A 26,397-nucleotide genomic window follows, 5' to 3' on the forward strand; every position below is an offset into this window, starting at 1 on the left:
GATTTTAATCTCTAGAGATGAATCTTGCCTGTCTGTCGATCCTCGACAAGGAATTTAGAAGGAGTGAATAGAATCATTATCTTCGATAAACTAACCTACAAATAAAAGATTCTTTGTAATAGAAGGAACGTGAAGAACATCCTTTAAATCAAATGAAGATCCATGAGTTGTCAATGTAAGATCACTAGCGTGAGAGATGAGAATCATCTTACCATTATCAACCATGATGCTCACCCCCCATGATATTGAGATATATGGGTGAGTTATTAATCATCCATGCTGGTGAGATGATTCGTAGCACCGGTGTCAGGGTACCAATAGGAATCAGTGGATTGCTGAAGAGACATGGTTGAGAAAGCTTTAGGGATATTCCAACATTTTTTAGAAATATGCCCTTGTTTGCCATAATATTGATAGTACGACCACCTTGATTTTGGTAGTCAGGGATATTAGTGGAAGAGTTTGACTAGAAGTTTCTTTCTTGTCGCCTGCCACGACTGCAATAAAAATCACGGCCACGACCTCGACCCCGACCCCGACCCCGACCCCTAGATGTTGTGAAGGCGGTTTGCTGCAGTTCAGGGGTTTCAAGGGGCTTGACATGAATTAGAAGCACACATTTTTCTTGGTTAAGCAGCAAATCATATAGATTTGTGAAAGTATACAGGTCCGGATTAGTAGTGACAGAAGTCACAAAGCTTTCGTACCCAAGGAGGAGGTCATTCAGAGTAATTTGGACTAATTCTTCATCTTCAACAGGATGGTTGGCAGCGGCAAGAGAGTTGGCAAAAAACTTTATGCGGTCAGGATATGACAACAAGCCCATACTCTCTTTCTTAATAAAGGTCAGATCCTTTTTTAGAAGCATGAGTCTCAAAGGGGTTCGAGATCCATATGCTTTTTCCAAAGCAAGCTAGGCTTCACGAGCCATTTTTGTTCTCATGATTTGTCCAAGAACAACTTTAATCACAGTGGCTTTAATCCAACTGAGAGCTAATTGATCAGAACGAATCTAAATAGGGTAATTTGGATTTTGGGTCTTACCTCCATCGACTGTAATAATGAATGGTTCTGGTTGAAGACAAGAGCCATCAACGAACTTGAGGAGGTCCTGGCTGATCATGACAGATTAAAGTTGAGATCTCCACAACAAGTAATTGTCTCAACTCGGTTTTATCGAGACTAAACTGGCGATGGCATTCCATTGGGTCATGGGAGATGGGAGGGACGACGAAGAGGCTATTGATGACTCATTTAAGGTTGCAGGCTCTGATACCATAAAAGAATTCTAAAACACTGCAAGAAGCTCAACTTTCTCTCTTATACATCAAGAGGTCGAGCGTATTTTTATATATGAAAAAATACATTACAATACCGAGAATGAACACTCTTACAAAATGCTAATGCTCAACGATAATGATTATCATTTTATCATAAAATAAAAAATTGGTTCAACTTGATATTTCAAACACTTCTAATATTATAAACTCTTCTACGTTATACCAGATTTAGAACTTCTTGTATCTTCTGAACTTCTACTATCTTCTAGAATACCTTTGACTTTAGCGAAAACCAAATTCTTATTGATACTAGAATTAGGTTTTCTTGAATCTCTTCTAGATTGATCTAGGATAGTGTTATCCTTAACTACCGAATTACCATTATCCTTATCAAGAAAGTGGTCCAGAGAGTGGTGCAAAATCAAAGATGACCCAAATGAAGACGACAAATAACTGAATAAGGATGATAAATGCAAGATGGGTCGCGAGGTCAAATTCTTTTCCTCTTGAGAGACACCATCTATTCTATCCATCTTTACACGTACAACTACAAATCAAGTATGTCTAGAGAATGAAGGAGAAGTGAGAGAAAGGAAAACAAATTTGTGGGCATTGAGAAAGAAAGCAAACGTACCTTCTCCTGTTGTTAGGAACAATGTATATGATGTCTCCTCTTCCCGCTTAAACCCTCTTCCATGACGAAGCAGAAAGAGTCGCCCACCACCATACTCAGGTGGGTTTAGAAATCAGATGGGAGCAACCCTTATCTATTTCTCTCATAAATGATTTTAAAAAATGAGGGTGTTTTTGGTTTTTTCTTTACTAAGTCAAGGTCAGGGCTGTCTTTGAAATATTAACTTTTAAAAGCAAGAAATTAAATGTAATAATTGAAACGTTAGGTGAATATTTGTAAAGAGCTGATTAAGTTAGGCACCATTTTATAAATTATATATTTTTTTAATGAAATACCATTTAGTGTTGTCCCTTAGTAGAGGTCAATCATTATATTGTTTTTTTGAAAGCCACCCTACATGGCTATGTGAGGGGCTAAACCTAAAATTTTCATGTATGGCCCGTTTGATTAGTGGACAATGCCAGACATGGACATCTTGTTTTGTTAACTTTTATCTTAACCTGGTCTTGCTGTGATAACCCTCTTAGAATATTACCATTCATGTGTATAGTGTTTGATTCATTTTCTAGGACAACTTTGACAAATATACAATATGTGTCAGATAGTATGCATTCACTCAATAGGTGTTGAAAAAGAGATTAAAATATAAAATTCTTAAAATCTAAAACATACTTAAAAAAATTAAATTTAGCATGATTCACTCAATAAGTTACAAAAATAAGAATTAAAATACAAAACTTTTAAAATCTAAAGCATATTTAAAAAAAATTGATTTAACATCATTCACTCAATAAATTATAAATATAAGAATTAAAATGTAAAATTCTTAAAATCTAAAATATATCTTAAGAAAATTAGATTTCACATTATTCACTCAATAAATTATAAAAATAAAGATTAAAATACAAAATTCATAAAATCTAAAGCATACCTAATTTTTTTTTTTAGATTTAACGTTATTCATTCAATAAATTTTAAAAATAAAAATTAAAATACAAAACTCTTAAAATACGAAGCATGCTAAAAAAAATTATTATTATTCACTCAATAGATTATAAAAATATATATTAAATTACAAAATCCATAAAATCTGAAGCATATAAAAAAATGAATTTAACACTCCTTAACCATTGTGTTAGGGTTCACTCAACAACAAAGAGAGAGAGAGAACACACCGCCATGGAGAGTGAGCATGCACAATCGGCCACACCGCCGTTTGAGATAAGCAGAGAGGGGGAAAGAGGATGGAGGAGCACGGGGGCGAGGGTGTTCCCCTTTGAGAGGGGAGGTCCCCCCCCCCCCCCCCCCCTTTTTTTGTTTTCATAAAAGGGTGTCCTGCGCCATTTGGACGGCACCGCTCCATAGGGGCCAAAAATGCCACAGGATGCTCCTACGTACGGACCCGTGAATGCTGTAGGACACGTTGTCTGTGCGTCATGCATTTGCGTGGGATCGACATCTCAGGGGGGCATTTCATTTGCGGACAGGGGAGGACTAGGACAGTGTGCCCTGTCCTCTCCTATCTGCTGATAGCCCACGACATGGCGTCCACGCTGTTTCGATAGGGAGGGCGAAATAGACCTGGGATAAGAAAAAGTGTCCCGCGAGGAAGCCCACGGCGTGGGGCCCACCCTCATCTTCTCTCCCACGTACCAAACCCAATTAATTGGGTTGACGTGGTGCATGGTTTGCTACGAGGTGGATGCCTCAAGGTCAAAGCACACGCCTTATTTGGTTTGGTCAAATGAGGGGTCAAAGCCTTCACTTGGCAAAGAAAGTTTTTTCTTTTTTAAGACGTAGTATAAAGGAGGGTAGGGGAGTCACGATTGGGGTTAGGGCACGGCTCCTCCTCCCCTTTGCCCTTTCTTCCCCCTACCTTGCCGGAGTTCCACCACCGGTCGGCGACCCATCTTCCGGCGTGCTACCACCGTTGACTCACCTACCGTCGAGCCACCTCCAGCAATTCATCTTCCTTCGAACCACCGGTATGTATTCTTCTTCACTTCTTATTTTTCTTTTTCGTTCTTTCTTCTTCTTCTTCTTTCCCGGTTTGACTGCCCATGCGTTTTTTACGGTGTGTGTGTTTATTTGTTTTCTTCCCCTTCATCTATTTCTCTTCATTTGTTTCCTTTTGGCTAGTTCAATAAATTTTAATTTCTCTCCGGAAAATATCAATTTGTTGTGTCATTTTGTTACAGTGCATTTATGTACGAGCGTATGTCACTCTGTATGTGTGGGTATGTATATGAAGATAATGTATGTCAAATTATCGCTCTCTGTGTTCGTGTAATTAAGTGCGGATATGCATGATTATGTGTGTTTTAGTAGTTTAACAAAGCTAATTTTTGAAGCATGCATGCTTGAAAAATTAGTCGTGAGATCTCCCCCACACCTTTTTTTTTTGCTTTTTTCTTCTAGTCATGCAGAGAACATTGATAGAAAAAACACGAGGGGGAAACTCTATTCCCGAAGGGAGAGGAGGCAATAATAATTTCTTACAAGAATAATTAAGATTAATGACAATTTTTTCTTATTCCCCATAGTAAAAGGAAAACCATCTTTTCTATTCTTTTATTTTTCCTCAAAATTAGGACGAAGTCTTTGTTGTTTCCGAAAATAGGGATGAGGGACAAGAAAAAGAACATGGAGGATACGCTTATGCTTTAAGAAACATAATAATTATTATGTAATTTTTGATTGACTTAATAATTTTTCACAAGTGTAACTTACTACATATGAGGCCATCTCCAATGCAGTTAAAGCAGTCTGCAAATGTCTATGAGGTATGAACAATGGCAAAATAACATGTAGCAAAAGAATCTCTAAACAAACATGCATTAATTTTTCCTTTCATGCTGTCATTATGGAAAAATGGTGTATTGCACCACTAGATTTACAAAATCCCTCTAAAGGAAGATAATTTAAAAGGTGTATCTGATGCCATGAATGCAGATATGATTGAGAGCAGATAAAATAACCCAAGTGGTATATGTCTCTAACTATATGACCTATCATAGTCTACCTTCTTGCATGGTGATCCTATATTTGACAATTATTGGGAGCGAAGAACATCTCACGCTCATGATCAATTGCAAAACTAAGAGATTCAAACCTCGCTTTTCAATATATCTGATTTTTGGAACATGAAAAACATGAATTGAGGCTACCAACTTTTTTTACTTCTAATGTGGTGGCATCAGTGGTATTAATAGAAGTTAAAATATGGTACATTACACAATAGCATAACAAGGAAACATTAGAGGTTTTATTGAATGATGTTCTTGAATGTAAAACAAGCAAATGTATCTAGAAACATAAACAAAGGCAAGGCTAAGGTGGCAACACGAGCAACAATACCAGATTGCACATGAAGTAGCTTTTGCAAGCATCCACTATTTGAGATATAGAGTGACCTCTAGCTGCAAAATCTCCATTAGTTAGTCAATCTGATCTTGAAGAAGTATGTGATGATACTATAGAGAAACCTTTAGAATTTGAAGTAGCAATATGCTTCAACCTCTTATTTTGGGGACGATCTAAGTATAGTGGAAAGCTTTATTTTGCCTGGTGGCACACAATGTTTCTGGAAAATCACAACTTGCAATTTGTATTCTTATAAATTCAAAGAACAACACAAAAAATCATCAAATAGTCTCACGATGAATGGGTATTGATATTAGTGAGTGGCTCTTGGTATCAGTGACATCGAAAGGGGGACTTTGGTCAATTCTATTGCGTATAAGGAGTCAAATTTTGTGCCTTCAGAGGGTGTCAATGTGCCTAATTGTGTTGGCTCACTAGAGAAGCAAAACAATAGCACAAAAAAGTGTCAAGGATGTGGTTTCGACCCACGTGGCTGTTGTCTAAAATCTAGATAGTGATAACATCCTTTATGGCTTGTTATGGATGAACTTGTAGTTGGATCGATGTTGTGAATGCACTCGATGGACTTTGGATGAGGAAGAAGCTTGTTGTGGCTGTAGCATTCGTCAAGAGTCTCAAGTGTATGCAGATTTCTCTTTCATTGGATTACACTCGCTTTTAAGGGAAGGAAGCATTGATTTGGTGGCGCCAACTTGCCATCATTGGATTTTTGCATGGGGAAGATCTTTCATGGTGGATGGCGACAACAAATAAGGGGAAGTTGAAACATCACTTTTTAACAAGGGGTATTTTGGGTCAGAAGATCTGATACATTTCTAGGACTGAACCTTCGTTAATGAGGATCTTTTCTTGGAACATTAGAGGGTTTGCTAAGGATTCCGCTCACAGGGAGCTTTCTAATGCTATTCGATCTCATAGACCAGGCATTTTTTTCATTCTTCAGCCTATGATCTCGCCAGCTAGATTCAAGTTTTTTAGTCACTGGTACAAGGGTTTTAAATTTTCTCATGATGCTTTGCATGAGGAACAAATGCGTATTCTTTGCTTTTGGAATCCAGCTAGAGTGTCATGCAATGATATTCATGTGAATGATGGCTATATTTGGTTCTCAACGTTAGATTTAGTTAAAAAACCGTTGCTTCATGTTGGGTGGAGTTTATTTAAGTGTCCATTATGGCTTTTGTCTGCCGCAATTCAATTCTTTGTTAGCTACAATGGATGCATTTAAGGACCACTGGGTGGTGATTTGTGACTTTAATTGTGCCCTTAATGTGTCTGAAAAATGGGTCTTCCTCCTATCGTGCATTGTTGTTCCCACTTTCTCAATTTTATTTTAGCAGGTGGCCTATTTGAAATTTTGGATCCTCAACATAAGTTTACCTGGACCAATATCCAGAAGGGTGTTTACAATGTCCAATGTAAACTTGATAGATGCTTTGTTAACTACCAGTGGTTGGAGGATATTGGTATGGGTAGTTCTCTTAAGATTTTGCCGAGAACCATAGCAGATCACAGTCTTCTTATTTGTTACATTGATTCTTGTGTCTTGCGAAAGAAAGCTTCTCCATTTAAATTTTACTCTATGTGGCTTACTAAAGATTCTTCGTTTTAGAATTGTGTTTGACAATTGGAAGATTCTTCTAGAAAGATAATTTTGTTAGAAATATCAATTCTACTCATGTGGTGCTTATTCCTAAAGTCTCAGGTATTTTAGACCAATCTCCTTATGTAATTTCTTGTATAAAATCATTTCTAAGGTGATAGCCATTAGGATAAGAGGTATTCTTACGAGGATCATATCTTATAACCAGGGAGCTTTTTTGAAAGAAAAAGATATCAGGGATAGTATTCTTCTTGCTCATGAAGTTGTGCATTCCATCATGAGATTACATACTTCAGCTTTATGTGTCAAACTTGATTTATCTAAGGCATATGACCGTGTTAATTGGAAGTTCTTGGAAAGCTCACTTATTATTCTTGGGTTCAATGCAGTCTGGGTCCAGCGGATTATGTTTTGTGTGTCTACGGCCTCTTTTCGAGTTGTTAATGGTATTCTTGGGAAGAAATTTGTTAGCTCTAGAGGTATCAGACAAGGGGACTATTTAGACGTGATGTGTTATGGATATAGATCCAGATTTATAACTGGAACCAGATCCATGTCCCTTCATGAAAGGCATTATTTGTATTGTATTTTACATTCCTTCTTTACCCCTATTCATATATTGTGTTACACATTAGAGGTAGGGGTAATGTTGTTCTTTAACGAAATCAGTTATTATTCATTATAATAAGAGAAAGAATCCCACACGTCAAGGCCGGTTGACATTTTGAGTTGCTGCAGCCTCTCTCCCTTTCTCCTCTTTTCCTCTCGTCCCCTTCTATGCTGGTGGCATTGCCCGATTAACATGCTATCAGAGCGCGTTTGATTTTGGATTGTTTATCCGGGTGAGATCAAAGGCTTCTCTGCTTCTTTTCTCTGTTCTATCTTCTTCTATCTTTCCTTTTCTTATTTCTCTTGTTCTTTCTCTTGATATTCTCTCCTAAAACCCACAATATTCATTTTTGTTCCTTAAAATCTACTTTCTTGGTTTAGGTTTTCATTTACCCTAAAAATATTTTCTTTTCTCTCGTTTTGTGTCTTCTTTTACCCTACTCAAACCTATATCCCCAATAGGTGGGCTCATTAGAAATGACTTTCTCTAAGGCCGAGGCAAAGGAGCTATATGGTCACTCACAAAGGGGAAAGCTCCTGGACTGGGTGGCTTCCCTATGGACATATGTAAGAAGTTCTGTCTGATATGCAAGGAAGACATTGTTTACTTCCTAGAAGAATCCATATCGAAAGGAAATCAATAGATCAGTTGCCATTTTCATTTCTAAAGAGGGTGGGCGGAAGACAAACAGGTTTTGGCCTATTTTGCTTTTGGTCAGTATTTATAAGATTTTGACTAAGGTACTTGCTAGCTGCCTAAGCGGTGTGATGAAAGGTGCATTTCACAACCATTTGGGGTCAAAGAATTCTAGAGTGGACCATTATTACACGAGGCAATAAATTCCATTTGTTCGAACAAGCAGCTATTCTCCGTATTGAAGGTTGATCTTAACAAGGCATTTGACAATGTAAGCTGGAGAATGGTTGGCCTGCTCGGTGACTTGGAAAAAACCGTTTCGGATCCAAATCCTGACTTGTAACTCTGCGAGTCAACTCAGAGGACTCTGATTATTCAAGAATTTTTATATATTTGAAAAATAAAATTTCTTAAAAAATTAAAATGCATTTAAAATATTCAAAAAGTAAGAAACATAAGAGATATAAAAAGAAATATAATTAGCATGCACTTCTATTGTTTATTTACAAACATGAACAAACTTGCAAGGCTTTAATGGCTTCCTTCTTCTCAAAGACTACACATAGAGCAGGCCTAGAAGGACCCTATGAAAAGGGCCAAATGGAGAAGGCAAAATGTTGCTTTTGGAAATAAGGATATGGATAAAATAAAATTTCAAAATACATGGGCTGGGATCCAACCAACCACTTTTTGGCATTGGGCTTCCAATTTCTCTTTTTAAATGGCCTTTTGTTTCTTGGAAATAAAGATTTAAATGGCCTTTTCATTTTTGGAAATAAAGATTTAAATGGCCTTTTCATTTTTAGAAATAAAGATATGCATGAGCTAGAATCCCAAAATGTATAGGCTGGAAACACAACAAACGTTCATTTTTCTCTTTTTAAATGACCTTTTGATTATTGGAAATAAAGATTTAAATGGCCTTCTCATTTTTTAAATAAAGATATGCATGAGCTAGAATCCCAAAATGTATGGGCTGGAAACACAACAAACGTCTCATTTGGTGGGGTTAGGTACTTTCCTTTCCGAAACAAAGTAACAAACTTCCAAAATAACAAACAATAAAGGGAGACCTAAATCAGCCTACTGAACCGGTTCAGTCCAAGCCCCATTCGAGTGGACCAGTTCAGACCAAGTTTCTACCAAGTTTGGGTTCGAAACGAGTAGAACAGGAACTGTGACTCAGTTGGGTCTTCACTCGAACTGATTCACCGAGTCAACCAGTGAAAACCGGCGAGTTTGCCAACCATGAGCTGGAGCTTTCTTTTTAACATGACATTGATAAGCTTTGGTCATCGCTAGATTGCATAGACAAAGGAATTGATCACTAGCACCGATCTTGTTTGAAGTTGGTGAGAGCAAAGGGGAATACTTCCATATTAGAAGAGGGGCCTTAGGCAGGGGTATCTGCTATCCCCATTGATTTAAATCTCATTTGTAAAGCTCTGACATATTTAATGAAGGTGGTACTTGACTCAACATTTCTCATTGGAGTCCAGCTGCCAGGAGTCCCTTCACACTCATACAGTTCTGAGATGACAATCAGTTTTTGGCATCTCTTCAGCCAAGCAAATGAGCAAAACCTGGTTGGTGCTTAAATGTTTGCTCATTTGGGATTGGCAATCAATGAAGAAAAATGCAGTCCGTTTTTATTTAACGCTCAACAAGAATTGGGACATGGCATAATGCATTTTTGGATGCAAAAAGGAGGATCTTCTCATCAAACATGTAAATATGCTGCTTTTTATGGGCACACTATGGGATATCAGAGATAACTGATAAGGTTCGACAAAGAGTTCAATCACGGACTGCGTCTCTAGCAGGTAGGGCAACCCTTATTAAACATGTGCTTTCTTGTCTCCATTTCTACTGTCAACTTTTTGGATGCCTAAGTAGATAGAGAAGAAAATTACCAAAATTCTGCATAATTTTCTTCCGGGTAGTCAGAGCTGGCATAGAAGGCTAGTTGCCTGTAAGAAACTCCCACTGCCACTGGAGAGAGGCGGTGCATCAAAAAGTTGGGGTTGCTAAATCGGTCGCTGATGGGTGCATAACCTTCTCAAATCATAGCATGGGCTTATATGTAAACCTTGGACCTGGACCTGGACCCCAAACAAGAGTTGAAAGAGAACATCAAGTGTGAACTGTGAAGTGGGTTAGAATTGGCCTTTTAGAATTCAAGGAAAATATCAGTATTAAAGTTAGCAGTAGGATTGAAATATCTCTTTGGAAAGATCACTGGATCGTAGATATTGAAGTGCCATTAAGTGACAGCTTTTCAAGCACTTTTCGGTATTGTTTGATACCCAGAACGCATGTTGCTGAAATGCTGATCAGCCATTGAGGGTTGGTAAATCTAGTTCATGAGAAACCTTTAGAAGATTTCAAGATTGGGGTAGGGCTCAATTGTGTAGGCTTATGGACATTCTATTGTCCTGGACATTAAAAGGGGATCTGGAGTCTGGAGTCTGGACTCTATTTTTGGGAATCTCTCTAATGATGGGACATTCTCAGTTGCCTTCTCGTACACTGTGAGTCTCCAACCAGGTATGGAGATTTTTCCTAAAAAGTGCCATGTCCCATCATCAAGAGCATGGATTTTGATATGGTTATTTGTGGCTGGGAAGGTACATTACCTTTGATATTAACAAAAGAGTAAGACGTAGGGTGCACATTGTCAACCATTCTGTGATGTATGGATGCAAAGAGGAATCAATAACTCATCTTTTATGGTATTGCAATGTCTTCCAAGCTCTTCAAATCGACTTCAACGAGAATCATGTTTTAGAGATCTTCTCAGTGGACCTGACCTTTAAGAAAACCCAGTGAGTGACCCAGAAATGAACAAAACTTGAGCAGAGTTTTAGTATGACTCAGCCAAGTCAGCCCGTGACTCGGTCGAATCATACATATATATACATATATATTATATTTTGTATATAATTACATATATTATATAAAATAAAATATAAATATTATATATATTATCTATAAAAATATGGTTATACATATATTAATAAAATTATACATATTATATACAATGCATATTATATACAATATATTGGTAACATACTATAAAATATACATAGCTATGTCACAGGGATTCGGCTAGCAGGGTGCCGCACCCGCGTTGACGCGACGTGGGTGCGGGTGCGGCACCGGGTGCGGTCAACCTGACCCTGGGTGCGGTCAACACACCCAGGGTCATTTTGGTCCAATTTTTCGGACTTAAAAAAAAAATTTGCCAAGATTTTTTTTTTAATATATGTCACAGGGATTCTCCAACTAGGTGCTGCACCCGCACCCGATGCGGTCAACCTGACCCTGGGTGCAGTCAACGCACCCAGGGTAATTTATGTCCAACTTTTGGACTTTATATATATATATATATATATATATATATATATATATATATATATATATATATATATATATATATATATATATATATATATATATATATATATATATATATATATATATATATATATTTTGCCGCACCCTCGCACTCGGGTTTTTTGGAAGTGCCACATCCCCGCACCCGCACCTGCACCCGCACCCATGTGACATAGATACATAATATATACATATTTTATATAAAATATAAACTTAACATGACCCGACTGAGTAATTGGCTTGACCCGGCCGAGTCATGAGTCAATCAAGGACGAGCTGACTGACGAGTCATTGGGCTTTAAAACTATGCCTAAAACCACGCACCACCACCATCACTGATCAACATTCACCATCCTTACCTCTCAAAACTACACCACCACCGCCATCGAACAACATTCTTCTTTTGCCCCCACATTTTTTTTATGTACGTATGTACTAACAATCCAAAAGAAACAAAATCTTCCTTTCCCACCAAAAGAAAACCCTAACGTCTTCACCTAGATAGAACTCAAATTCGACTTGCAAACACAAAACATTTATTTTCTATTAAATCCAAAATTAAAGAATATGTTGATGGAAAAATAGAAAAGAAATCAACAAAATGAGTTCTAGAGAGAGAAAGGCACTATCTTTAGGTGCTCTGACAAACAGTGATGAGACGACTCAAACTTGGGTGGTCGAGAGAGAGAGAGAGAGAGAGAGAGAGAGAGAGAGAGAGAGAGAGAGAGAGAGAGAGAGAGAGAGAGAGAGAGAGAGAGACTTAGTTGATTTGGATCAAAGTCATGGTTAATGGTAAAAGAACAAAGAAGGGGCATCCAGGTAATTTTATTAAGGCAAACCATGGACAAACCCACCAGAGTTAATAGAGGCGAGTGTTTGAGAATTATTTTGTTAACCAGGCAGGTTAAATCTAAAAAGTTAGGCGTGTTTGTGTAAATAGGTTAAAAAGTGCATTTCTGCCCCAATACATATTTACAAAAACATCGCTAACATGTATTTTACACTTTTTATGATTTGTGCAGTAGTCTTCAAAAAGCACTTAGCTTCCTACTACAAGAGCAGCTTTCGATATCTAAGAGCATTTTGCAATCATGTTTCAAAGTGGGCAACCAAAATAATGCATCATGCCAATATCCATTGTAGACTCCATTTCTTCTTCCTAAAGAAGTCACTTTCCCTTAAAGTTTCGAAAGGATAATTGTTTCAAACCCAACACCCACCATGCCCATTCTATTTTCTTATGGTGTGGTAAATCCATCTCTCTCTCTCTCTATATATATATTGAGAGAGAGATTACTTTGTAAACAGTTTCAGGTGGATATTAGGTTTCATTCTCCATTTTGATTATAGAAATCAAATGGTGGAGGCCCATGAAACCTGATAGTATGATATAATTGGCAAAGCTTTCAATATTTATAAAGCTTTGAACATTAGGCCTTGCAATTACGGAGAATAATCTGGGCGAGCGCCCAATTTATCCTTGCCTATTTTACACTCTTACCATCTTGGCTGGCTTTATCTTTCCTTCCATTCAACATCCTCCTAGTGCTTATTCTGAGTAATCTTTGGTGTGATGTGCACTATTGGAGCTAAAATTAATGACAAGTAATTGTGGTTGAGTTCATAATGGAAGAGAATTCCACGTATTTAATGTAACGACTCCAACTCATATCCCTTGAAAAGTGACTTTTTTTTTAAAACAGTTGCAAAAACCAAACCCATAGATTCGGGGCCTTACTAACATAACACAATCCAAACCACAAGGGATCTTATATTAAACCAACAATCAACTAATTAACTTTATTCATCAATAATCACAGTTTAAGAACATAATCAAATAAATGTTTATAATTATGGAGCTACACTGTCCCAAAGAAAATGTCAAAAACAGTCACACAGTCTCGTAAGCTTCCTGTGACAGTCAATTTCATCACTGGGCTTCAAATCTTGTGAAAAACATAAAGGGCATAAGGTCAGAATCAAAGATCTTGCATACAAATTTCTCTAAAGATCCAAATAGGCAAGAAAAACATAAATCAAATCCATGCAATATTTTTAGAGAAACATAACTACAACAATCTCACAACTCAATAGCTATTCAGGCATTTAAGATTAAATATCATTCATTGGCAATAACTAACAAGGAAATAAACAAGTAAAATTGCAAGAACTAATACAGAACAATAAATATGCATGTTATCAATGCACATGCATGAGTAACTTATTAAATTATTATCAAAGTTTTCTTTTGTATGCATGTCCCTATTAAATGCACACAAATTTAGTTTCATTAAAACCCGCAGATACTCAAAACGGGCACAACCAGTGTTATTAAAAATGCGCATAAGGCGCAAAAAGGGCGCCTCACCTTAAGGCGAGGGGCGTTATGCCTTGAGGCGCATGTGTGAAGCGCAAAACCCTCGAGGCGTGCCTCAAAATGAGGTGTACACACCTCAATTTGTTTGGTCAAATGAGGGTCAAAACCCTCATTCGACCAAACATTAGAGCTTAAATAAAGCTCCCCTGACCCTAATTAGGGTTGGGGGCCCTTTATTTTTTATGCTCGTTTTTTTCTCTCTGGTTTTTTTGCTCACGGCCGTCTCTCTCTCTCTCTCTCAGCTCTCACAACAACCTCTCTCTCTCACAACAGTCTCTCTCGTGGTGGAGCCCCGAAATAGGTATGTTCTCTCTCGTCTATGGTTTTTTTCTCACTTAGCCTCTTTCTCCCTCATTTTTTCTTAGGCAGCCTCTCATTTTTTCTCACGCAACCTCTCTCTCTCTCGTCTCTCACAACAGTCTCTCTCTCTCGTCTCTCATAGCCGTCTCTCTCTCTCTCTCTCTCTCTCTCTCTCTCTCTCTCGTGGTGGAGCCCTAAAACAGGTACTCTCTCTCATTAACTATATATGTAAAAAAATATAAAATATATGTAAAAAGAGAAAACTGTGTTATTGGTTTGACTGTGTCGCTATCTAGATTTGTTAATCTCTCTCTGTCTCTCATTTGTTGGATCTCATCTTATATGGTACCTATACATGACTTATACAAGTATATGAAAAATCAAAATTAGGATTTGTATTTCATGGCATTGAGCAATTCATTTTTGTTTTATTTCAGATTACCTGAATCAGATCCATAGGTTGGATGGTCAAACGATCAATCAGATCCAAGATCATACTTAGGCAGCATAATCTGAATCAAGTTCATATGCAGATTTGATATATATGGTGCATGAATTATTTATTTATAATTTTAAATATTTTTTATAGTTTTTTTAAGTTTAATTTTTTTTTAGGCTTACGCTTTACGTCTCGAGGTTTACGCCTCGCCTCAGATTTTGGTGGAGGGCCTCGCTACGCCTCAACGCTTTTCACAACACTGGGCACAACAATTCTCGAAGTTCAAAATAGGTTTTCAATTGTAGCTTAACACACAATTTGTATTTTATTACTGAGTTTTACACTTGGCCCTCAACCGATATCAGAAATGAACATCATCTATCGGAACATTAGAAATCAATATCTAATGTCGGGACACTAGAAAAATCAACATCCATTAATGTCACTTTCTTGGTATACCAATAACAACAACTGTGTATACACACTACCCTTAGGCAAAATGTCAGAAAATTCACTAAAACCGTGGTCGGGAAGTGAATCACCATATCGGGTTTAGGGGCGCAATCACACAGAGTTTTAGCATTCTTATGGTTTCCCCAAAACCGCCATCCAGGATTCCCATACTGTAGAAGGGACATCCCGGAAGAAAAACATTAATTACATTGTTTTATCTATTTTATCTTTTTATCAAAAGATAGATTCTTTACAAAAGATTTGTTTTGCAAATCAACATGCAAAGCACAACACGGGACCTTGGCCCATTACAAAATTTAACAGTGCAATTAATTCAGGAATTCAATAGATTTCATATGGATTTTTGCAATGCATTTGTCATGACTTAGAGCAACACCTGCTCGTGGCCCACATGGCCTAGAGTGGTTTACATCGGACCACTGATGCATCTCATGCAAAAACCGGAACTTGTAACCATACAATAATTCAACATGTCCACAAATGCACATGCATTCACACACCATACGAATGTACAGGTAAAACACTTTACATATGCATATGAATACATGCTTACAACGTACATTTTGTGTCATGATTCATCTCATGCATAATATGCAAACATGCACATGATCATGTTAATGCAACAACAATATAACTTCAGAATTCACGTGTTCATAATATGCATATTTATGCCAACATAATATTAGATTTCATGAGCATATGTAAACAACAAATATTTTGCCGATTCAGTCATGCTCAGGTTACAAAACAAAAGTACCGAGCTAAAGCTATGCTGTCTCCATGCACATGATAGCATTAAGATACTATTGACAGTAGCCAGATAGTGTTGGGCAGCAGACTATGAGCTCAAATAGGTGCATCATGGCCTTTTGAGCGCAAGGCGCTTAGCCTTCGATTAGGTTCTAAAGGAGGGAGCAACAACAAGAGTTAAACGAGCAGGTCGTTAGATCTGCGGGCAACAATGAGCTTATCCGCAGATAAGCGGGCAAACAAACAAGCTGCTCCGCAGAGCAGCGAGAAAACAACGGATCCACAGATTCGCTCAAATGGGAGTGCTGCTTAGGGATAAAAACAAAAACAAAGCAAGCTGACGAAGGGGTTCGAGCCCCCGAGTCAGCGATTGCTTGTTGCTTCCGCTTCAGAATTAAAAAGAATTAATTCCTTCGCTGCTTGTTGCTTGTTGCCCCCCGACGCCTAAGATCCAGTATCCCTAGAGACTGGATCGAAAGGGCGACTGCAAAGTCGAGATACCTGCTGTACCCTAGAGGAAGCGGGAGCGGAGGCACAACCAAGTAGGTGGGGGGTACGGGGGGAAGACCCCCGTTGCTCAGTCAACAAAAATACCCAGGCCTTGGGCCTGGGAATTGAAGTTGAAGCGAGGCACCCGAGCGTAAGCTACAAAAATTTTGAGAAATTTTTAATAGTGCAACTTTGTTGGGAATTCCCGAAAGGGGAATGCCCAACAAAGAGCCCTTATGCATCCCAACGATTTTCTTGAGTCTGCCTTCTCGTTCCGCAGTTCTCAATAGTTATGCCTGGACATAGGCTGCGGGTACGGGTGCGAAGCAATTTAATTTTTTTTTGATACAGGGACACGGCTATATATATATATTTAAAAATTATATATATATATATATAACAATAATAAGATTGTAAATTTTAAAGCAAAAATAAAAAAGTAATTCTATTGAAGTAACAACACAAACTTACTAAAATATAACACATAAAGAAGCTTGTGAGTGTGATAACAACAAAACTTATCATAATTGGACAAAAATAGACTCAGTCAAAGTTGACCGAGTCCAAAATTAATTTTAATAAATGGACAAAAATAAACTCGATCAAATTTAACCGAGTCCAAAATGTGGACGGACTCGGCCCCGGTGCATTGACCGAGTCTGACACTTAGTTGACTATGTCCGCCCCGTGTCCGAAGCCGCACCCGTGTCGGGGCGTGTCGGTGCATCGACCTTTTAGCCGAGTCCGTGTGACTTAGGCAGCAGACAATGCTGCACCAAAATGTGCAACACTGGTCTGCCTCACAACAGCCCAACAAAAGTTGAACGATCACGTGATTAATGCATCTACATATACAAGAAAATGCCATGCAGATGCATCTTTGTGCAAGGAAATATCATGTATGCATACAACCATACAACTTAGTTCCTAAAGATGACATCATTATGTGAGAATCTGATCAGCATATATTCGGGCCTGGTTAACACCCAATACAGCATGTATTCAGGTCTGACCAGCCACTCGAAAACAAAAATCTATCGGGTCTGGTCAGCACCCGATACAGTTCGTATCAGGGTCTGACCAGCCACCTGAAATTGCCATGTTATCGGGTCTGGTCAGCACCAGATACAGTCCGTATCAATCCCACAAGCAACCCGAAATATCATTTGATGATTATTGATGGCACTTGCTTTCGATGTCTAATTTTGCCATAACACATTAGAGCTGACCTAACAATGAAACTGCCATTGGTAATTGACAAGTTCTTGTGGAATATAACTTTTAAGAAATCCATTTGAAGATTTAGAAAGTTGTATGTGAAGTTAGTCAAACAAGAAAGAAAGATAAATGGGGTGTTGCATCATGAATTAAGAGTCTCTGCTTGGAAGATCAAATGGAGAATGTTATCACTGACACAAAATTCAACAACTCCCTGTCAGACTTTGTTTTCACAGTAAACCTATGTCACAGGGATTCGGCTAACCAGGTGCCGCACCCGCGTCGACGCGATGCGGGTGCGAGTGCGGCACCCGGTGCGGTCAACCAGACCCTGGGTGCGGTCAACACACCCAGGGTCATTTATGTAAAAAAAAAATGTCGAGGGAGGCTCGCCTGAAGAAGAAGAAGAAGAAGAAGAAGAAGAAGAGAGGCGAGAGGGAACTCACCTGAAAGGGGGCCGGAGGAGGGGCTCGCCGGACGTGGAGCTTGCCGGCGTCAGGTGGTTGGAAAACGAACGGAAGAGATGGAGCCTGCGGCGGGGGGAGAAGGCGAGCGAGGAGAGAGAGTGAGCAGCGTGGGGGAGGGTTTCACGAATGAAACCCTGCCCTGCGTGTTTATTTAAAGCATGTTTTATCGGGTTTGGATCTGGGTCGGATCCAAATTCGACATGGATCCAGACCGGATTTTTTTTTGCCGCACCCCCGCACCCATGTTTTTTTAAAGTGCCGCATCCCCGCACCCGCACCCATGTGACATAGCAGGAAACATAGTACAAGCATGGAAAATAAGGGGTACCTTGTCACACCATCATGAAATATCTCATTCTCTGACTTCAGCATTGTTGAAGTGAAGTTTAAATTCACCAGTTATGGATTCACTACTCTAGTTCTCTTCAGACTTTGCCATATTTGAGCTCAACCTTGTTCAAAGTTAGAGTAATTACTGCTGAGCATGCGTTTTATCTCCCTAAAGGTATTCTTTAGAAGTACAAATTGTCCAACTTGTTTTTTTATGTCCAATAAACATGTTTTCAAAACATGGGTCATATCAAACTGTGCTAAATGCATAAGTATAAGTATGACTGTCAATGGGTCGGATCTGACCCAGATCTGGCCAGTACCAAACCCTACAGGATCAGGGTTTGCTGATAATAATAGACTATCAGAATTCAGGTCTGATATATATAGTCCAATGGCATAGAGAGCTGGGGATTGGTTGTGAAATTTCATATCAGACCCGGGCCAGTTCAATTTCCAATTAGGATCTACATATTTTCAATGTAACCAGGATACTTAAACTGTTATAATATTAAGTATGAACTAAATCCATAAGCTTGCTTGGTTACTCTCTCAAGAAATTAAAAATGAAATATATGTTTTGTTCGTGTACTAATGACTGTTTGAAGGGAAAGTCGGCACAAGTGTTTCCTCACTTGACAAACTTAATTCGAGTCGGCTGTCCTTGAACATTGTATGGCCAGATTTGCATAAAATAATAATTTCAGCAGATCTGGACCAGATCTGTGCATCTCGTGAATATCAGCAGGTCTGTCCAGATCTGCCCTTATGAATAATGGGACAGACTCAACTATGTGCACAGAAATCAAACAGCCTGTACAATCCATTCTGAAATTTATTGACTGATTTAATATTTCATATATATATATATATATATTGAAATTTACTTGCACTATTTTTTCTTGTTCGAATCGAGAGAGAAACCCGTACCTTTGTTGAGAAACGAAAAAGAAAGGTCAAAGATGCGTCAGATGATCGGAGAGGGAAGAAGGTTTTCTTCTTCTTCTCTTTTCCCCTTCTTTCTCTCTCTCTCTCTCTCTCTTTCTCTTTCCTTTTTCTTTCTTTCTTATATTTTATTTTTTTTTTAGGTTTTTATAGAGGAGGGAATCCTCTAGAGTTTGTCGCCCCTCTAGTGTTTCCCATATGGGTTTGGAGATAGAGCTTTCCCAGGTGGGACTCTATCTCCAACTCCCCTTTCCTAATTTCTCTCAATTCTGTTGACTTTTCCTACTTTTACCTCTTTTAATTACTTACCTTTTTAGTTTTATCAATCAAATAGGGCTCTTCTAGAGGGTGATGCCCCCCTCTAGAAACCCTACTTATTTGTTAACTACCTTATCTATATGGATTTGGATCTTAGATATGGATTCAGATCGAAATTCCAGGTCCAACGAAATTAAAGTTTTAAATTCAATATAACGGTTTAATTTATGGGTAGTTAAAGTTAAAAAAAAAGACTCCTAGAGGGGCAAGACACCCTCTGATTTTTTTTGGATATTTACTAATTAATAAATAATTAATAAGTAAATAAATTAATATTAAAAAATACTACCTTATCTAAATAAATTTTGAAATTTAATATTTTTAATATTAATTTATTTAATTATTAATTATTTATTAATTAGTAAATATCCAGAAAATTTCAGAGGGTGTCTTACCCCTCTAGGAGTCTTTTTTTTTTAACTTTAACTACCCATAAATTAAACCGTTATATTGAATTTAAAACTTTAATTTCGTTGGACCTGGAATTTCGATCTGAATCCATATCTAAGATCCAAATCCATATAGATTTTGAACTGGATCAGATCCTAATTCATATGGGTCTTGGGCTGAGTTTAGATCCATATTAACTTAGATCATACGGATCGGATCCGATTCAATCCAGACCCGGTCTCATCGAGGCATGCCTTTTTTGAAAAAATACAATTTTTGGGCCAATCGTAGCCCGAATTCAGAAAAATAAAATAGCGATGAATTTAGAACTTCGAGGAGCATCTATTGATATATAACTTGAATTTTGCCTCCGAATTTTGCATGAATTTAACCCAAATTTTGCTTGATTTTAAAGGTCAAAAATAAAAGTTTTTATCACATTTCAATTGACTCGTTTAGGTCTTGTCGATGAGACCTGGGCCAAGCCCAGATTCAATTGACGTCACCTAATATCGAGTATTTTACCGATGTTTATACAACACAACCAAAATTTCAAAAAGCCAGAATTTAACTTAGTGTAAAAACACACAATATTACATTTAAAATGTGGCAAAACAGAGCCGTGGAAATGAATCACCAAAAACTATGGTATATTTTTGTCTACGACTTGGGAAAACTTCCCTTTCCAAAATTTGCTTTTACTTTTTTCCATATTCAAATGTCTGTCTTCACTCCATGTTTTATGCTGATTTGAATTAGTATCATTGTCAACATAAGGGTTGCAAAAAATGAGAGGGTACCACTGTGCATTAGTGGGTTAGTGGGTCATGATTTGGTTGTGTTTGATAAATTCAAAAGGGCATTTGATGTCTTTGTACAGTCATTGTTTGCAGATTATTTTGTTCGTGTTTTTTGTTTTTATCTGCACCTAATTCAAGGCATATTTTTAAGACTTCTGTGGGATGCTTGTGTTGAGGCAATAGGAAGATGTTTTAGGGTCCTCCACTGTGTGGTGTATCTTTATTGGGGTTACTTGTGCTTGACCAAGAATTTTCCTTATCAACTACTTCAATACAGATTCCAGTTCCTGGATCATGAGTAGGGACAGAGAAGATATACCTAGATTCACGTGGTTTGTTGGAGTAGCATATTTGAGCACTAAAAGTCCATCCATGTGGATAGATCATCAGTCATGTTGTGATGTTCAGATCATATCAGTACTTTGAACATCTGTTCCTAAACATTAGACCTGGCAAACTGGATGTATGTATGTACTGAATTAGTTTATCTGTCAATCATCTAATTAGTTGATGGGCATCATCTATGGATATGCATTTGGTATTTCACTTTTAGTTTGTCATTTGATTTTTCATCTCCTATTTGTTGATCGTTCTGCTTATCTTGATCTTGGGATACTTGAACATGTGCTGCAAGTGTTGGTTAATTAAAATGATCTCCATTTCAAATTGCTGTGAAAGTTTTTAGAGTGCCTAAAAGGAAATGTCCTGGAACTTTGGATAACATATGAAAGTGATTTATTTTTTCAGGTGTTTCATTTGAATCCTGGGAATTAATTGTTGGTAAAGTTGTCAAAATTTGATGACATTTAGACTGCCTACTGCAACATCATGGACAATCTATATGCTAAAGAATATGTAAGGAAGCGTTGTTTCCTATAATTGAAAAAGTATTTGCTATTGTTTTTGTTTCACTGAATGGCATCATGTGCAGGATGAAATCAGAGTTGTTGGTTTTGAAGCTCCAAAGTCACCTGAATCAAGTTACAATAATGCCTTCCCAGGGCAGGAGGACGAAGCAAGAGATCCTCCCTTGGTTCCTCCACACTTGCAGCACACCTTATTGAGCTTTCCTGCTAGCAAGGATGCCTCTGGAAGCATGCCAGCACCCCAAAATGTAATTCTTAACCATTTGTATATCGAGAACAGGGATAGCCCACAGCCTGCAGTGGCCCTTGGGCTGACCCACCGTTTCCTTGCAAAATTCGTGACAGTTGTGCTATATAAGCCAATCCAAAGAAGGGGATCTTGAAGGAGGTTGCTGCCTCAATCTATTTTTACTTGATTTATGGAGGCACATTTGATTCATGTCGTGTTCTTCTTCCCCCCTTCGGGATAGAGAGAATACTCCATTAGCTGCTGGATAGAATTTCAATTGCATATTCGGTAGCTGCTGATGCAAATGAATTATTATACATATTGGAAAGAGGCACGACCCTCCTGTTCTGTTGTGCTTTTTGGAGTTATGTTTCTCTTTTTGCTCTATGTTCCTGTACATGGACAGGTTTCATAGGGCTATTTGAAATCTATTGCTCAATGCCTGTTCTTTTTTTGTGATTGAACCATCTTATGAATGAGAAAGAGATCTAGTCGCTTTGATGGTCAATTGTTGCTTATCATTATTCTGTTTGGAGGTGGTTCTTACTGTAGATATGTTCTATATCATTTTTGCTTTATCTCGTGCATATGATATTTATGCCATTGATGCATGTGGCTCTGTTAGTCAACATTATGCAGTGTCGATCATCTTTACATCAATGGATTTCATTGTTTTTTTGTCCTGTCTCAAGCTGCTCTTCAAGTCTGTTTTATGTTGGTTAGGATCAATGAAAAAGTTGTTCGGACTTCATGAAGAGTAGCTTGTTCAATTTACCTGAATGATGTAGTTTTCTTATTTTAATATTCAAGCCATGTAGGTATAAGATTTGATTTTGTCTTTTCATGTACAGCTTGTTCAATTCGGTATTGCAAGTCTTTATCAACGCAGGCCCTTTTAGGTTTGGGCCCCGGTGAAATTCTATAGCTCCTACCATGGATTTGGAAACTTCACAGGGGCATTAAATTTAGACGTGGAGAGAGAGAGAGAGAGAATCTTCCACTCAACCTTTTGTCCTTGAAAGTTCTACTAGTCTTTCTTATCCGTCTCTTCCATATCTCAAACCAATTGCTGATGACATTTTTAGACTCCCAATATGATTTGCGCTTTAGGATGCAGGTACGGTAAGCAAGCAGGCAATCAATCAAAATGGTTAGTTGATCTTGCTCTTTTATGCCACGTAAGTTTCAAACGGAATGGTGGACGGGCCTCCGCACACTTAGCTATGTGGGTCAGCTTAAAGCATTCAAACTTAAGGACATCAGGAGTTTGGTACGCAGGGTGTGTCCCTTGCTGCAAGGCCCTAGCAGCAGGTGTGTGCGAGGGGTTTTAACTGCTTGGAGGTGGACCATATGGCAGGGTTGGCATTCTCTTGCAGGCCCCACTACCTGAACTAGGGTTTCCCCTCATCAAATATCAAAAACAATGGTGGATTGTTTTTTCGTATGTGGGTAGACTTTGTCCTTGATAGAAACCCTAATCAGAACCATCTCTCATGTGTTGTGTGAATTGGGGTTACTTTAGTATGTGGGAATTGTACAAGATCAGACCCGGACCAAAATTCAGGTTCATTTCTCTTAGAAACACAAGTGATTGTATTTCCTCCGGTAAACCAACCCTATCTATTCAAACATCACAAAGTCTTCTGTGGGCCTTACTCCCTGTTCTGACAGGGACCAGAAAACATTACAACAATGACAATCTTTCCCTTCCAGAAGATAGGAGAGCTTCAATGAAACTAGTTTTTTTCCCATGAAGGTCAGGGAAACCACCCTTGGGATTAGAGACCTAATCATGCTGGCTAAGCCAGCCATACTTACGGTCACTGTTCCGATGGTGTAAACCTGTGGTGCACCCCTTGTCGCCAAGCTTCGGCTGAACAAGGGCTTATCCCTTGCCCTCATTAATGCAAGGGGCTGAGGCTCATGGGAATGGAACCCTGACCACCCGCCTAGTGGCCAAGGACCCTTCCACTGTGCCAAACCTTCTAGTTGGAGTCAGGGCGACACAAACAACTAACACAAGTCATACATGACAAGCTCGTCCTCTCTCCTCTAGCATTAAGGGTTTAAGACAATTTAACATAATTACAAAAGGTAGTGATTCTAAGGGGCAGAAGAACTGAAAGAGCAACTTAAGCCATACTGGTCATTGTTTATGCATATACAGTAACAGCCAACAGCAATAAGATAATCAAGACATACAGTTCACCGATTCCACGGACAAGATCCTCACATAACTCCGGTATAGCCGGATTAACAGTGTTTAATTATCATGCAGTTTCTCATAAAGTATGACAAAACAAAACTAACACATGCATGGACATACATGAAGTCTTTATCATACTAAAGCACAAAAGTGGCAAATAAATAACTTTTACCTGTTTTGATAGATTAGGGTAATCAGTAAACAAATGTCAGATGTTCACACCTGGACTGATGTTTTTTTTTGTAGATTGGAGTTTTTACATGTGAAACTTTCCAAAGCAGCTAATGATGTCTCATCAGTGCAGTTGCACCTGTCCCCGCGGCCAATAGATAGACAGTTTCAACCTCGTTGATCTTTCACTCGTGTAAATAACAGATCTTAAGCTATTTATCATATGGGTACAGATATGGTTATGGACATGACGTGGATTTGAGATGCAGGTACATGTTTTTTTATCATAGGACATGAGGACACTTTTTTTTACTATATACAAATATAATTTAATAGATATAATCTATAAAAATATAATTATATAAAAATTACTAAACATTATTAAACTATATTCAAAATGATAAAAGCATGTCATAGCGTGGCGTATTGGGCCCCTAGACACAGGACCACAAACTACATGTCCTTATGACAGAGATCTTAGGATGTGTTGGCACAGCAGAAGTGTAGGACTACTAACAAGGGTTAGAGACACTTGGAAGATGAGATGATAGGACGAGGGAAACTCACCCAATAAGGCACTGACATGCACTCACAATCTAAGTATTCACAAGGAGGCTCACACATGCACTCGAATGAAAATAACAAAGCCCACACGTGGAGTCACTCCTTTCGCACTCTAGCACACACAAAAGATTTTATTTATTTTTTCACTTCATTTCTTGAACTTTTATGCTTGATTGAACACATGGGAAACAATACACCTATTTATACCACTTTACACCACTCATTGACCACCACACTTAAATGTTCATTATAGCCAATATTAATGGAGAGAATATGGGTGTTCTAAATCCCATGTCTTGCTGACTTTACAAGTCGGCAATGTCAACCGACCTCAAGGCTACAAAGTAACCGACATGGCTGACATCCAATTTGGATGAAGTCAGTTTGGATTTTTGGTACTGGATCCATATAGAATCTGGATCCAATTACAAATTATCTTTTAACAGGATTTTTGACCCCTTCAAGCAGTCGAAAGCCATAGATTGTACTATAAAATACATATTCTCATTTTGTGAGAAAGCAATTGTTTGAGAAGTCATGCATGAGAAACACATACCTAACTCACACTTGGCATTGAAGGATTTTAATACACAGAATCTACACTCCCCAACAAAATTAATCTGATATTGCTTTGAATAATAAAATAAGCTTCTAAGTAAGATTATTGGTTTACTTGCCCACGGCCATCACACACGATGCATAATCGAGCAGAAGAGCACTTAGAACAGTAGCTCCATTTCTTTGGAAGCCTGAACAAAAAATATTACAAGCTTCAGCAAATAACTGATACCAAAGGAAAGAAATAGCAACTATATCCATACCCTGCTGTATAACGAGTGGCCATATTCTTTGCATTTGATCTAGCTTTATCAGCATTTTCTTCTGTCAGTTTCTTTAGTATGAACCCTTCACCATTACATTCTGCACAAAGACCTGAACCACCACAAGCTTCGCATGGTTTTGAGGAACTCTATTAAATAAGAGTAAGATCAGAAGAGTTTTAATAGTGACGGTGCTACTAAAATTGTTAATAGCTAGTATCTTTCAAGATTATGCATGATAAGTTGAATCATTACATCAATGACTTCAGAAGTTTTCATAGTCTTTGTAAGAAGTGCTGCTCCAGCTCCAACAGCTAGTGCTGTGACCAAAATTGACGTCGCTGTTTCAGGTAATCCTCTTGGCGTTTGGCCCTTCGTACTTCCATCTCCTGATGGCTTCAAAGTATTGTTAATATGATCAGTTCTTTCTCAGCAAGATCATGCTGAAACAAGGAGGTTTGGTAGCAAAATTACTCGGCTGAGCATGACGATACCCATAATGTAGTGGCTTCAACATCGACTTCTTCATGTGTATGAAAGCTGCACGATCAAAGCCATCTGCAGGAAGAAAAGTCCCACCATTATAGATACTAGCTACTGTATGAATAGAAGCTAGTAGTCTGAAATATCATGAGCAATAGAAATTTCAAAAGCATCATACAACATCATGATGCATTACTTGCTGGAAATATTCTCGGAA

The 26,397-nt window shown here is 38.2% G+C and overlaps 1 protein-coding gene across 1 annotated transcript; it reads left to right on the forward strand.

Annotated features, from left to right (window-relative positions):
• Positions 1-3,743: 3,743 nt before the first annotated feature.
• LOC149844926 (5'-AMP-activated protein kinase beta-2 subunit protein) lies at positions 3,744-22,443 on the forward strand. Its single transcript, XM_089997389.1, has 3 exons — positions 3,744-3,899; positions 21,588-21,695; positions 21,772-22,443. Exons 2-3 carry the CDS (start codon positions 21,669-21,671, stop codon positions 22,087-22,089), a joined length of 345 nt encoding a protein of 114 aa, XP_089853515.1. The 5' UTR covers positions 3,744-3,899; positions 21,588-21,668; the 3' UTR covers positions 22,090-22,443.
• Positions 22,444-26,397: the final 3,954 nt, after the last annotated feature.

The sequence above is a fragment of the Nuphar pumila genome, chromosome 2, assembly GCF_984573655.1.
Source record: "Nuphar pumila chromosome 2, dmNupPumi1.hap1.1, whole genome shotgun sequence".
In the NCBI taxonomy this organism is placed as follows: domain Eukaryota; kingdom Viridiplantae; phylum Streptophyta; class Magnoliopsida; order Nymphaeales; family Nymphaeaceae; genus Nuphar; species Nuphar pumila.

What these genes read in the sequence shown, in the direction of transcription:
- LOC149844926 (XM_089997389.1), top strand. Translation starts at nt 21,669, where the DNA reads ATGGACAATCTATATGCTAAAGAATAT. An exon ending in ATCTATATGCTAAAGAATAT is followed by an intron (nt 21,696 to 21,771) that starts GTAAGGAAGCGT and finishes CATCATGTGCAG; the next exon opens with GATGAAATCAGAGTTGTTGG.